Here is a 13031-nt window from a genome sequence, read left to right as displayed (position 1 = left end):
CAGAATAGAATAGAAAGGACATATCACAATATAATAGAATAGAAAGGACAATTATTATAGCACGGACAAATATAATAGAACTGAATAGAACACAATGTGTAAGAACAGAACAGTGAGGCAGAATAAAATAGAACATAATAGAATAAAAGGGACAAAGCAGAATAGAGTAGAACAGAATAGAATACATTAGAATAGAATAGAATAGAATAGAATAGAATAGAATAGTAAGCACAAAATAGAATAGAATACCTTTATCACAGAGCTGTCCTCCCCAGTTGGTGTCACAAAGGCATTGCCAGGGTTCCACACAGGTGCCGTGCACACAGCCAGGGTGAGGAATACACTGATCACAATACTCTCCTTGCCAGCCATACAAACACCTGTAAATACATAACACCACCTAAAATATGCGGTTTTGTCAAGCATAACAGGAAATCTGTTCTAATTTAAACCTATTAAGCTGCCTTGCTGTCTACTGTCTACATAGGCACCTATATTTTAAGGTAACATCCTAACCAATATTGACTGATATAGAGCACTCCATACAGACAAGCTAAAAGTCTAATCAGCATAAAGTACACAGCACACAAACAAATGTATTAAGTAAATATATTCCATCTTCAATTCCATTTATCTCTTTTTATCAATGTATTACACATTGTTTGTCGTTAGAAACATAAAATCCATTTTGTGTGTAAATAAATGCCGTATATTACCTGCAGTCTCCAGGCACTTTACAGGAGCCATGCTCAGTGCTGCAGCCTTGCTTACAGATTGCTGAGAAAATTCGAGAAAACAACACAAGGTAAAGAGGAATATTGTTACTGCTATCAGTACCATCATTGTGACCTTCTCTCTCATTGCATTACTGCAGTCACTATGAATGTCATCACACATACACACACTCTGCCAACATGATGTATTTTCCCTGGATGGGATGGGATGTGTAAGTCAAAGCCTTTTTGTGATAGTGATGATCTTAAATAACAACATTCATATAAATTCAACTATATGGAACTGTGATATTGGAGTCTTTATCTGATCAATTTCGCTCTATAAACGAATGCAAACATTTGGTGTGCCCAATGGAAAAAGACCAACCTCATTTATGAACTCGATAATCTCTGTAATCTCTTCTTTACACTCTGTTGCGGAAAACTTTGAAACTTTGGCTTGTCAAGGTACAATTCTGATTCTGATTTACTCATAATCTCGGACATACAAGCTTCTCAGGTGCACTTCAAGTCATCATATCTATGTGATATTCTGTCAAGGCCCCGCTCCCTTACCGGTGTTGCATTCTGGTCCAGCCCAGCCCTCCAGACAGGTCTTGTTGCCATTGTGATCGCAAGTATAGTGTCCGAAGAAGTCATCTCTGGGCCGACAGAACTTATTACAGCCGAAGCCAAAGTAGTGTTCATCGCAGGTGACCCGAATCTGGTACTGGAACTGAGCCACCGGTCCGTTGTGTTTCAAGACCTGCCATTGACCGTTTGGGTTGATCATGCCGGACTGAACTGCTTTCTCTATTACTTGTCCGTTCATACCTACAGTTGAGAAAGTGAGATAATTGGTTTCATTATGTACATTATTGAGGTTGAGTAAATTCTTTTAATTTGGGGGTGGAACTATACCTTTAAGGACAGGGTGTACAATATTCTTGTTTACTATTGTTCATTTGAGCAGAGGGGTACCATTGTAATTTTTCAGGGCAGGCCAAAATCCAGCACAGCGGTGAGGTATTTGGCCGCAGAGTTGTAAATTGTGAGAGGAGTGTGTGAAGTGTGTGTTGCACATGGTTTCACTCTTTATCCAAACCTGTCACTCAGAAATACAGGAGGACAGGCATCAGGCTGCCAAACCTGAGATGCCACTGTTAGCTCAACTCTCTGTTTACCTGAGAGAGAGACAGACCCTCACACACCAGTATGATGCTGGAAATATAACACCCCAGTGCAAAAGAGAAAGGTGGACAAGTGTCATGTTTTTGATTTCTGCTAACGTACTGCTTACAGCATGCTGCACAGCTTACAATGAATACTGCCTGCTGTTTTTAAAAATGAATGGCTCTAAAACCTAGTGAGTTGACTTTGCAAACAGCATTTTAAGTTACAATACAGCGGGGAATTGATTATTAACGCTACGTTATAAACATAAATGTCAACAGAGACCAGACTAGTTCGAACTGACAAAGTCTGCGGTAACTCCGATAACTGCTCTATACAATTGTGGTGAGAATTGTTGCCGATGTTTTGAGGGAAAAATCTGTTCTTGTGCCTGACAGATCTGGTGCTTAGTGCTCTGTAGCGCCGACCAGAAGGAAACAGTTCAAAGAGGTAGTGAGTTGGGTGAGTGGGGTCCAGAGTGACTTTTCCATCCCTTTTCCTCACTGTTTTAGTGAACAGTTCTTGATGGGAGGGCAGGAGGCAACCAATAATCTGTCTTCTGGGATGTGGGTCTTCCACTTCAGGTCCTGTGAGATGTTAGAGCCCAGAAACCTGAATGACTCCTCTGCTGCCACGGTGCTGTTCAGAATGGTGAGCGGGGTCAATGTTGGGGTCATCACCATCATCTCCACTGTTTTGAGCGTGTTCAGCTCCAGATTGTTTTGACTGCACCAGACAGCCTTCTGTATACAGACTCATCGTCATCCTGGATGAGGCCGATGACAGTAGTGTCATCTGCAAACTTCAGGAGCTTGACAGAGGAGTCCTTGGTGGTGCAGTCATTTGTGAACAGCAAGAAGTGTAGTGGGGGCACCAGTGCTGATTGTCCAGGTGCTGGAAGTACATGTGCTGGATGTGAATTCTCCCAGTCTCACTAACTGCTGCCTATCTGTCAGAAACCTGGTGATCCACTGACAGATAGAGGTGGGAACAGAGAGTTGGTTTAATTTAGTCTGGAGAATAGCTGCGATGATGGTGTTGAAAGCCAAACTGATGTTCACAAAAAGGATCCTTGCATATGTCCCTGGTCTGCCCAGATGTAGCAGGATATGATGCAATCCCATGTTGAATGCATCATCCACAGACCTGTTTGCTCGATAAGCAACTTGAAGGGGATCCAGAAAGGGTCCAGTTATGTCCTTCAGGTGGGCCAACACCAGTCTCTCAAATGGCTTCATGACCTCATATGTCAGAGTGACGGGTCTTTAGTCATTAAATCGTGTGATTTGGGGTTTCTTTGGGACAGGGATGATGGTGGAGCATTTGAAGCAGCAGGGAACTTCTCACTGCTCCAGTGATCTATTGAAGATCTGTGTGAAGATGAGGGCCAGCTGGTCAAGACAGGATTTCAGGCAAATGGGTAAAACACCATCTGGGCCCTGTGCTTTCCTTGTCTTTTGTTTCCAGAATACATGGCACACATCCTTTTCACGGATCTTAAATGCAGATTGTGTAGCGGTTGGGGGGAGGAGGGTGATTGCAGGAGGTGTTGATGTTTGTGTGAGGTGAAGGTCAGAGTGGGTGTGGGGTGTTTGACTGTAGCAAATCTACAGTAAAACACATTAAGGTCATCAGACAGTTGTTGATTCCCTACAAGGTTGGGGGATGGTGTCTTGTAATTAGTATGGTGTCTACAGCCTCAAAATCACTCCAATCAGTGCAGTCAAAGCAGGCTTGTAGTTCCAGCTCTGTTTCATTGGTCCATCTCTTTACAGTCCTTACTACAGGTTATTAAGTACGTTATGATGTTAAGTACACCATCTTGTACCTTTATCTTTTGTCCGATAAAGTACTTTGCACAACAGCTGAGGTTCACTTTGGTCTAAGGTATCGGGAGTGTGTGTGGCCGAACTCTCACACAGGTGTCCTGTCTTGTTTTTGTTGCTTGTTGCGTGCATCACGTGGCGTTTGCCTCGCGATATATGCTCAGGTTTCGCATTATGGAGAGTCTTCCTTGTCAGAATTAGCATTGCCCTTGGCTACCACAATTACCCACACCTGGAAACGTCGAAACCATTGGAATTTTGAACAGCTGGCACCAATTACTCACATAAATAGAGCACTACATAAACCACCACAAAACACTCACACGGGGAGCACCAACGGGAAGACTTTCTCTGTCTCCATTTTCAGACACAGACAAAAAATTTAAGGGGACAGTTAGCACTGAGTGCTGCGAAAAAGTACTTATATCATGATTTCTTCTATTTTTGTGTATTTTTCACACTAAATTGTTTTTGATCTTCAAACGAGATATAACATAAAACAAAGGCAACCTAAGTAAATACAAAATACAGTTTTCAAATATATGTGTTTTTTTATTGAAGCAAAAAATGGATCCAACACCTATATCACCCATGTGAAAAACTGCCTACTTAAACTTAATAGCTGATTGTGCTACCTTCATCAGCAACCAAACCAACAACTGCAACCAAACACTTCCAATAACTGGAGATCAGTCTCTCAATGCTGTGGGGGAATTTTCTTCCACTCTTCTTAGCATAACTGATTTAGTTCAACCACACTGGAGCATGAACTGCCTGTTTAAGGTCCTGCCACAGCATCTCAATCAGGTTCAAGTCAGGTCTTTGACTAGGCCACTCCAAAACTTAAATTGATCTTATTTTAAGCCATTCAGAGGTGGACTTACTCCTATGCTTTGGATCATTGTCTTTCTGTTTCATCTCCAGTTGCGCTTGAGCTTCAACTCATCGACTGATGACCGGATATTCTCCTTTAGGGCTTTCTGGTTGAGAGCAGAATTCATGTTTCCTTCAATTATTGCACCCTTGAAGAAGCAAATCATCCCCACACATCACACTACCACCAAAATGCTTGACCGTAGGTATGATGTTCTTTTTGTGTTTGATTTATGCCAGCTGTAACAAGACCCCTGTCTTCCAAACAGTTCCACTTTCGACTCATCAGTCCACAGTTTTGAGGATCATCAAAGTGTGTTTTGGTAAAATTCAGATGAGCATTAATGTTCTTCTGGGTTAGCAGTGGCTTTCTCCTCGCCACTCTTCCATGGGTGGCATTTTTGATCAGTGTCTTTCTGATAGTGGAGTCATGAACAGTGACCTTTATTGATGCGAGAGAGGCCTGCAGTTGCTTGGATGTTGTCCTTGGCTCTTTTGTGACTTCCTGGATGAGTCGACACTGTGCTCTTGGAGGAATTATGGAAGGTCGGCCACTTCTGGGAAGGTTGACTACTGTGCCAAGTTTTCACCATTTGGAGATAACGTCTCTTACTGTGGTTCTTTGGAGTCCCAGAGCCTTTGAAAACCCATCCCAGACTGATGTTATTCAATCACCTTTTTGCTTATCATTTCTGAAATTTCTTTCGACCTTGGTATAGTGTTCTACTGGGTGAGACCTTTTAGCCAAATTCATTGAAAAATATCTATTTAGGTGTTGATTTGATTGAACAGGTCTGGCAGTAATCAGGCCTGCGTGTGTCTAGTCCAGCTGAACACCATTATGAATGCAGTTTCATATATTTTGGTATTTAGTAACTAAGGGGGCAAATAATTTTTCACCAGGTCCAGCTGGTATTGGATAACTTTTTGCTTCAATAACATTATCATTTAAAACTGTATTTTGTGTTTATTCAGAATGCCTATGTTGTATGCTAGATTTTGTTTGCATTTTTTAAACAATTTAGTATGAGATATACACAAAAAGAGAAGAAATGAAGATGGGGCAAATACATTTTCACAGCACTGTAGCTTTATTTAAAATGTTTTTTATTTGTGTGTGTGTGTGTGCGTGTGTGGCACTCACTGCCAGTGCTTGAGTCATTGTTGAAGTCCAAGGCCTCCACAATCAATGTATATGACCTCTGAAAGACAAAGACAGACAAATAAACACACCTGCCACAATCAGCATAACATCTTATATTCAATCACAAACACCCAGTTTTAGAACACAATTTACAGAATTACAGTTACAGAATATATCTTTATAGGACGGCGTAACAGAGACATATACGAGCACGTTTACTGCAGTGAAATGCTTTATAGATAATATTCTCTTACCACTCATCCCAGAGCTGCTGTGCTCAGATCAGCTGATATATAGTATGAAAACACAATCATGTTATAAATCAAATGCTCAAGGTGCCACTGAGTTAAAGAGTGACTGTGACGTGATACATTACCATTTATCAACTTAGTGAATGATTCTCAGCACATCACTCTCTTCTTTATCAACAGACTAAACTATTTTTACTATCTCTCTCTCTCTCTCTCTCTCTCTCTCTCTCTCTCTCTCTCTCTCTCTCTCCTGTCAGCACTGAAGATAATAAACAGGACAGACAGGAGAGAGAAAGAATGCATGAGAAAATGACTCGACAAGATGTAAGATGAAGTCTGAGAAAAAAATACCTCTTGGGAAAGAGGGGAAAACAATGTGAAAGAAAACAAAATTCTAAGCACTGAGACAAAAGAGTGAAGATAAGACGAAGGCAGACCAAGGAACACAGATCAGAAAGATCTACTGTATTAATGTTCATTGAGCTGACCTCACACACATAAACACACAAATAATGTCTGCTCCTCCTGTCTCTGCGGTCTGGGGGATCTGTGGTTCTTTATGAGCTTTAATCCATCCACACACTGACACACAAATGATGAAGGTGAAGTAGAGCGAGTGTGTATGGCATGAGCTGAGGGTTGGGCTGTATTGCACTCAGGCCATCAGAAGTTCATACTTGTGCACAGAGAGAGAGAGAGAGAGAGAGAGAGAGAGAGAGAGAGAGAGAGAGAGAGAGAGAGACAAAGAGAGAGAAAGAAAAGAGAGAGCAAGACTGCAAGATTCATTTGAAAGTGACACATTGGTGTTTTGAAGGAGTGAGTGAAAAAGACATTGAGCACCTCTTGGACAACATTCACTTCACACACTAAAAGATATGTTCTTTATCAACGTATATCTTAACATTTATATATATGCCCTAAAATGGCGTAAAAGGGCGAGTTTTCTTAAAGGAATAGTTCACCCAAAAAGAAACATTCTCTCATTATTCACTTATCCTCATTATTCACCATACCATCCCAGATGTGTATGACTGTCTTTCTTCAGGTAAACATAAATTAATATTTTTAGAAAAATGATCTGTAGGTCCTTATCATGTAAGTAAATTGGTGCCATCAGGCTGCTGGCTATTTGACAGTCCAAAAGACATATTTAGGAAGCATAAATGTAATCCACACAACTCCAGTTGATCAATTATTGTCTTCTGAAACAAATAGATAGGTTGGTGTAAGAAACAAATTGATAATGAAAAAGTTTTTAACTGTAAAGCATTGCTTCCGCCCAGTGCTGTAATTCTGTTTGAAATGAACTAACTCTCATGTGACGTTGCTGTGACTACTGCTACCCTACATACAAGCTAGTCGACTATTAAAAACACTACTAAATAATCTCAGCTTCATTTTCTTTTGTGCATCTGCCTGCTGTTGGCAATGCTGAATTATATTGTACTTTTCCTCTGTATTGCCCACCAAATCTCGCAGTAACAATTGAGTCCACTGGGGATGCTGTGGATATGTGTCATCGAGGTGTTGGATGAGAGAAGAAGACATGATACAAGAAGACATTCTTGTACTATAATATTTTGACACTTTGATCTACCCTATTGGTATTTGGTTCTCGTTGGAGTCATGCAAACCAACGGACAAGGATCCGCTTTTGTGGTGGAAAGAAAATGTGAAGCGGTACAAGAAACTCGCAAGCTTATTACACATTATCATACGATGTGTGTATGTGCATTAATTCTCTGAACATGATGGAGCGCATTTTATAAAAAGCCAAATTTTGTCACTTGATTTCCAGAATTATAACATGTTAAATTATAAAAATGTGATGACCTTTATGTAGAATCAGAGTTTGTATACAGTATGTGCATTACCCTAAAGCCGTCAGAATTGGTTTCTATGTAACTCCGGGTGAGGGGGTGTTAGAGTACTCGACTACAAATTTACTTGAAAATGCCAATCCATAATATGTTACAATAGTTACCTTATAATATTTACCTACATATACTGTATTTTTTAGCAAAACATTTTAATAAATAAAAAATGCCACATAAGAACTTCAACTATGCACTGATGTTATACCCAGAAACCAATATGCTGATCTGAAGAAGCTATAATAAAACATCAAGAGCTTGATTAATCTCCAAAGACCCTGAAAGCTTGTTCAAGTACCCCACATTGCTAAAATGGGCTTCTTTGCTAAACCTACTGGGACGAGGCTTCTCTGTTAAACCTAAGATCTGGCAAAGAACCAATAAAGAATTGTTGTTTATTAGAGAGAAACTGGAAATACCTACAAGCAGTGAGAATAAAGAAGTTCTCTAATCTTCAGCTGCTCCAAGTTCACTAGCAGAAGGACGCTGGTTACCTAGAAACCACCCGAAACATCCACTGCATTTCCTTCATACAGGCCTGACTGCTGCTGATGATGTGAAAATGAACAACAAATGGATCCGAGCACACAAACTCATGCAAAGATCCCCCTCAGCTTCTTTGTAAGCTCGCTTTGTTGAACCAGCATCCCAGAATCCACCATCGCAGCCTGAGCAGAGTTCAATTGCTAGGTAGACTTGTGACGCAAAAGAAAGCATGCAAGATGACAATGTCTAATTAATCTCCATTCAGAGCTGCTCTGAAACAGGTCTAGACTGCTCTGATAGACATGGGCAGGGGGTTAGAAGTTTGAGGCCCGGCTGCCAAACTAACTTGTTCTGATTGGAATATCAGACTAACTGGTTTGACCTCTTATTGACGCCTCAGTCTGAAGAGTTGTGAAAGTAAACATGGAACATTTCCACCATTGCCATTCATAGATGTCCTGTTCTTAGTAGTTGACCAATATAGGTTTTGCAAAGGATGATGCAGAGTTCTAGAGAGCAGGGTGGCTGATTCTTAATACATTTTAATGACAGCAAATTAGATATATTCAAAATTTACAATATTTACGGAAATTTAAATTTGTATTAGCAGACCGCTGATAATCTACTGTTAATGAATGTTGATCTATGGTTAACGAATTACTGCTCATACATAGACTTTTGCCTATATGACGTTAGCATATATGATGTTGTTTACTTTGTAGTGTTTATATATTAATATTGTAGGTGTTTATAAGAGTGCATGTTTTGTTTCCCTTATGAGCTGGGTGCACAGAATTTTCAAAATAAGAGTCCCCGGTGTATTTCAGGCTTGTTTACAGTTAAAAGTCCTGCGATATTGACCCAATCTTATTTTTTGTTTTATTATTGTTGTGATTTTGGTTGAACAATTAACTTTAACTAGGATTAAATCCATGTTGGACTCTTGTAGCCTCTGTCTGTGCCTGTCAGTGTAAGAAAAGCCTAAACTATTTTTTTACATTCAATAAATTGATTTTAAAATCACCTGATTAATCAGCCATCTGCCTTTTCCACCATAGTTATCGGTATCGGCAAAATCCACTTTTGGTCGACCTCTGCGTGAAACGTGAAAGCAGGGTAATGGGCAAAAAACTACATGTGCTGATCGGTTTATGCTGAAACCTTTTATGACCTTACCCCAATAAAGGAAAACCGTTTAAGGCATTTACATGACCGTACATGTTGTCAACTTATTAAGCATAATTGATGTTAAATCATGTATGTAAACGTGCTCTTTATCTACATCAGTTAATATCTTTATTCACTTCCAGATCTTTATTGTGTCAGTTCCAAACTCTATCAACAGCCCTGTTAGTGGATTATACAGGTATATATCTCCATTATTTATCAGCATCAGTAATTGAAAAACCCAAATCTGAACGCATTCTTGGTTGGAAAGTTAAATTCTTGGCTTTGCCTCAAAACCTAGTGAGCTGCCAACCAAGACAGCATTTGTGGGCATCACGGGCATGCTGCTGCTGACTCGGAGCACGCTTATGATGCCCATAAATGTTGTCTAGGTAGGCAGCTAATTAGGTTTTGAGAAAAAGCTATTTGATCAATGGATTTGATCAATATGATCAATGGTGGCCCTATGAGAGAGCAGTTTCCTGTTGCCATTGTGTGTAAAACAGCCTCTGAATGTCCATCAGTAAGCATTGGACATAAACACAGGTGTTTTATAATGCTTTGACCCACTAATCTCAGAGGATATTGGCCAAGTGGGCAGATTGGGGTAACACAACCCCTGTCCAACCTGAACGTCATCACAGAAGAATGCGATGGCACAGAGAGCACGAATGATGCCAGAACCGGCACTCGCAAAACAACGGCTTGTTAGCAAACATTCGGCATCCCTGGAAATATCAACTGAGTATTTACAAAATGAAAGTGATGCCTCATGGAAGGTAGGGCTAATCTAAGGCAAGATCTAAGGTTTGGGTCAAAAGTCCAATGACATATTTTTTGCTGTCTGGGTTTGTGTGTTGGTTTCAAACATCCAATCAAAACTGTCTTAAATTAGAATATTTTTTTGTTGATTCTATCCTCCAAAATTAAAGATTCATCTGACTTTTTTAAAAGATGTCAAGGTTAACTAGATTTAACCCAAAGGCTCAGCTGTGTTGCAGGGCAAGGGTATTTTACATAAATGTCACGATGGGGCAAGTTGTCACAGGTGTTTTAGATGTTGTCATTATATACAGTTAATAACCATTTCAATGGTATGATATTTTGTTAAGTAATGTGACCGTTTCCATTTTGCTCATTCATTAATTTTGATGTCATTGCCCTTACTTTACTGAATTGCAGAATTTCTTTTACAAGTAAATTAACGCCTTTCACTCAGATTAAGTCAGTTTCATTGACCCAATATAATTTAGTTGGATTAGGTCAAATGAATGTGCAATAGTAGTTTTAACTCAACTTTCTTAGATTAGTCAGACTCGATTTATTAAAGTTTATTTAATACACTTTCTTATGTTGGACCAACTTACAGAACACAAGCATCCTCAACCAAAGCCCAAGCGCCATTCTTCACCACAGTAGTAACCCTCAAAACTCCAGCATAACAGACACTCTTTTTAAATACCAATATAACAAACACTTCCTATTCTCATCTTGCTCAACAATGCATAAAATAACACTTAATTTCAACACTTTTTCATCCCATCCAGGGTTACACTTTATTTGAATGTGTCTTTGTTACAGTGTAATTACACAAGTAATAACTGATTATTACTAATTAACATGTACTTACTATAAGTTTAGGGTAAGGGTAAGGGTTTGGTTAAGGGTTAGTTGCTTGTAATTACGCATAATTGTCTGTTATTATATACATGTAATATGTGTAACAAGGACACGTTAAAAATAAAGTGTTACCCTATCCAGTCCCAAGCAAAGCATGCAGGGGAATCTCCTGCATTGTTTTATCAATGCAACATTAACACCACAAAAACTATTTGTGTAGTCCCAACTCAAATTGATTAAGTAAACGTACATTTTACACATTTAAATGGATAGAATGCAATGAAATTGAGCAGATGTTGTGATTAATTTAAGCTAATTCAAACAAGCAGCAGGTTCCCATTGTGACAACTTACCCCTACAGTTGGGGCATGTTGTCACAAAAGTTCAAAGTGTGTTTGCATTAACAATGGAAACGTCCAACAGATTTTTGCAAGCAAAACGTACAGAAATGAACGTTCAAAACTAAACCCACCGTGAGAAATATTTACTGAAGTAATAAGTGAGACGACTAATCCTATTGGGTTCTCTTTAATCAGATTACGATTTCCCAACTTTACTTGGCAAACAAAAACTTTACTTCTGTTCAACTCACCGGCCACGCGAAGCTGAAGGGCAGCACAATCCTCGATTTATCGTTCGTGTCGGCCAACGGCTTGACAGAAAAATTATTCCCACCAATGACGGGAGTAGATCCGCTTCCGTAGCTACACGGGCCTCCCGAGAACACCCGTGACTGATACTCCTTCAAACACACTCGGAAAAACGTATCGCACTCATCCGCGATGCATCTGCGGTGCGCCGCGTTCCGCGCGCCGTCACAGCACGCGCCGTTCTGCAGCTCTCCGTTCACATTCTGCATCGACAAGACCTGCAACTCGAAATGTCCAGATGCCTCACATACCTGCAAAACCAAAAGACGGAAAAAGTTAATAAGTCTTTGTCATATGGATTAAATAGTTAAGAAATATGCCTTATTTTTTTAGTATAATAATGCAATATTTAAATCGGTATAATTGCGTATATATGTGTAGACTACTATGTTGTTTTGTATATTTTTACAATCTATTTAGCTAATGCAAAATTCATTTATTTGCATTAAGTTTTAAAACCCTGCTAAACCCGTTACAAACTCTTAAAAGGAGAAAATCCAAGAACACATTTCAGAAACCTCTGAAAAGCATCTATTTTAGACCTCCAGGACAGAGAGACTCTGGATGGAACATGCACTTAACTAAAGGTTCATTGATCTCAAATGCCCTGATTGCTTTGTATATGCAGTTTTGTCGTCATATCATATCATATGAAAAGCAAAACCCCACGTACCCTCATCCACAGGCACCGCAAAAGCACATGAACGGACAACAGCGCAAAACTTGGACTCGGTCTCCGAATCATGCCTCCTCTGTCTGTGCGGACCTTTCGCTGCGAAATTACAACTTCAGCCGACACACGGCTCTCATATAGTGCCACATGCACAAGGACAGAAATGCTCAGATCCAATAAAGAGATACCCTGATGACCCTCCGAATGCTCTGTTATCCGCCACTCTATTCTTTTATTGTCCTTCTGTTTTAAAACAATGCCCACGGGTTGAGAGACAAGCTGCGAATGCAACCGCGCGAAAGCTCCATCTATACGGCACGGTCACCGAGGTGGTGGGCGTGGTCAACACTGGGGATACTTGGATATTCATGAGCGGGCGGGATTATGGATGGAAACTACACCCACCTTGTTTTCTAAACCAATTTTTGTGGCTATTTTACATATATATATATATATAGTGAATATTAAATCCAAAACAAACAACGGCATCAAAATGAATAATAATAAAAATTAACGTAGTCTCCATTTCTTGAAGTATGTGTGCCACTGTAAATTTAAGAGGTTTAAGGGCTCAAGATCAC

At 39.8% G+C, this 13031-nt stretch overlaps 1 protein-coding gene across 3 annotated transcripts in view; it reads right to left on the bottom strand.

Annotated features, from left to right (window-relative positions):
- The window catches only part of LOC127651206 (protein jagged-1a-like), a 31767-nt gene extending 19039 nt beyond the window's left edge, over nucleotides 1-12728 (bottom strand). For all 3 annotated transcript variants that reach the window (XM_052136934.1, XM_052136935.1, XM_052136936.1), the window contains exons 1-6: nucleotides 12451-12728; nucleotides 11720-12028; nucleotides 5730-5787; nucleotides 1290-1547; nucleotides 717-777; nucleotides 250-380 (exon numbers count right to left, since the gene is read on the bottom strand). In XM_052136934.1, the coding sequence (XP_051992894.1) occupies nucleotides 250-380; nucleotides 717-777; nucleotides 1290-1547; nucleotides 5730-5787; nucleotides 11720-12028; nucleotides 12451-12522 (889 nt within the window). In that variant the 5' untranslated portion in view covers nucleotides 12523-12728. The remainder of the gene's footprint in view (nucleotides 1-249; nucleotides 381-716; nucleotides 778-1289; nucleotides 1548-5729; nucleotides 5788-11719; nucleotides 12029-12450) is intronic.
- Between the last annotated feature and the right edge of the window lie 303 nt (nucleotides 12729-13031).

This window comes from Xyrauchen texanus, chromosome 11 (assembly GCF_025860055.1).
Source record: "Xyrauchen texanus isolate HMW12.3.18 chromosome 11, RBS_HiC_50CHRs, whole genome shotgun sequence".
Taxonomy (NCBI): Eukaryota; Metazoa; Chordata; class Actinopteri; order Cypriniformes; family Catostomidae; genus Xyrauchen; species Xyrauchen texanus.
This window is presented reverse-complemented; position numbering and strand designations above follow the sequence as displayed.